This window comes from Aplysia californica, unplaced genomic scaffold (genome assembly GCF_000002075.1).
Source record: "Aplysia californica isolate F4 #8 unplaced genomic scaffold, AplCal3.0 scaffold00156, whole genome shotgun sequence".
Classification (NCBI taxonomy): Eukaryota; Metazoa; Mollusca; class Gastropoda; order Aplysiida; family Aplysiidae; genus Aplysia; species Aplysia californica.
The window spans coordinates 72,869-73,823 of record NW_004797426.1 but is presented as its reverse complement, the minus strand read 5'-3'; the positions used below and the strand labels follow the sequence as shown (position 1 = coordinate 73,823).

At 46.7% G+C, this 955-nt stretch overlaps 1 protein-coding gene across 1 annotated transcript in view; it reads left to right on the top strand.

The window, feature by feature from the left end:
* The window catches only part of LOC101847259 (proton-coupled amino acid transporter 1), a gene marked incomplete at its 3' end in the record, with an annotated part of 15,767 nt that extends 15,227 nt beyond the window's left edge, over positions 1 to 540 (top strand). The window contains 1 exon segment of the mRNA XM_035969564.1: positions 368 to 540. Coding sequence (XP_035825457.1) covers positions 368 to 540 — 173 coding nt within the window.
* Positions 541 to 955: the final 415 nt, after the last annotated feature.

Here is a 955-nt window from a genome sequence, read left to right as displayed (position 1 = left end):
AACACCACCACCACCACCACCACCACCACCACCACCACCACCAACAACAACAACAACAACACCAGCACCACCACCACCAATAACACCACCACCACTACCTACAACAACAAAAACCAGTTGGGCTTGGCACATCCGAAGAGCTGGATGCAGACTTCCTCAATCTCAACACAACACAACACAACACGACACTCACTAACAAGGCGACTGTACTGTGTGTCTGTGTGTGTGTGTGTGTGTGTGTGTGTGTGTGTGTGTGTGTGTGTGTGTGTGTGGTCTGTGCAGGTTCTACGACGCTGTGTCTATCGTGTGTGTGGTCTGTGCAGGTTCTACGACGCTGTATCTATGTGTGTGTGTGTGGTCTGTACAGGTTCTACGACGCTGTGTCTATCGTGTACTCCGTGGCGGTGTTCTTAACCTACACCCTGCAGCTGTACCTCCCAGCAGAGGTTATGGCCACTTCTATCAAAGCCAGGGTCAAGGCCACGTGGATCCAGAACAACGCTAACTGGATGTCAAGGACGTTCATCGTTGTAGCTTCTTGTGAGTACGTCTGTGTACTGTTGTCGTGGTACAGTGCACACAAGCATGCACATGCACACAAGCATGCACATGCACTCATCCAAAAAATCCAGAGTTAGTACAGAATGAAACGATAATTCAACTGGACACGGACTTCTATTATCTATTTGTGGTGGCCGAATTTTGCTATTCAAAAGGCTTTTTAATGGCTGCATCGACCGACATGCGGTTTTCGCCAAAAAATTCTTTAAAATATTCTCCAGAGCATGGCACCCTTGTTTTTTTCAGTTTTGAGACAGTTGTGCTGCAAAAAGCAAAATTTCTTTATTTCGCCGATCGCTTTTGTAGGTCGGCGCTTCTGTCTCTGTAATTTTAGAAAATCCGGAAGTGATATTTCGCGAGGCGCGTTTTGTTTTGAGAGTTTATAGATATAGAC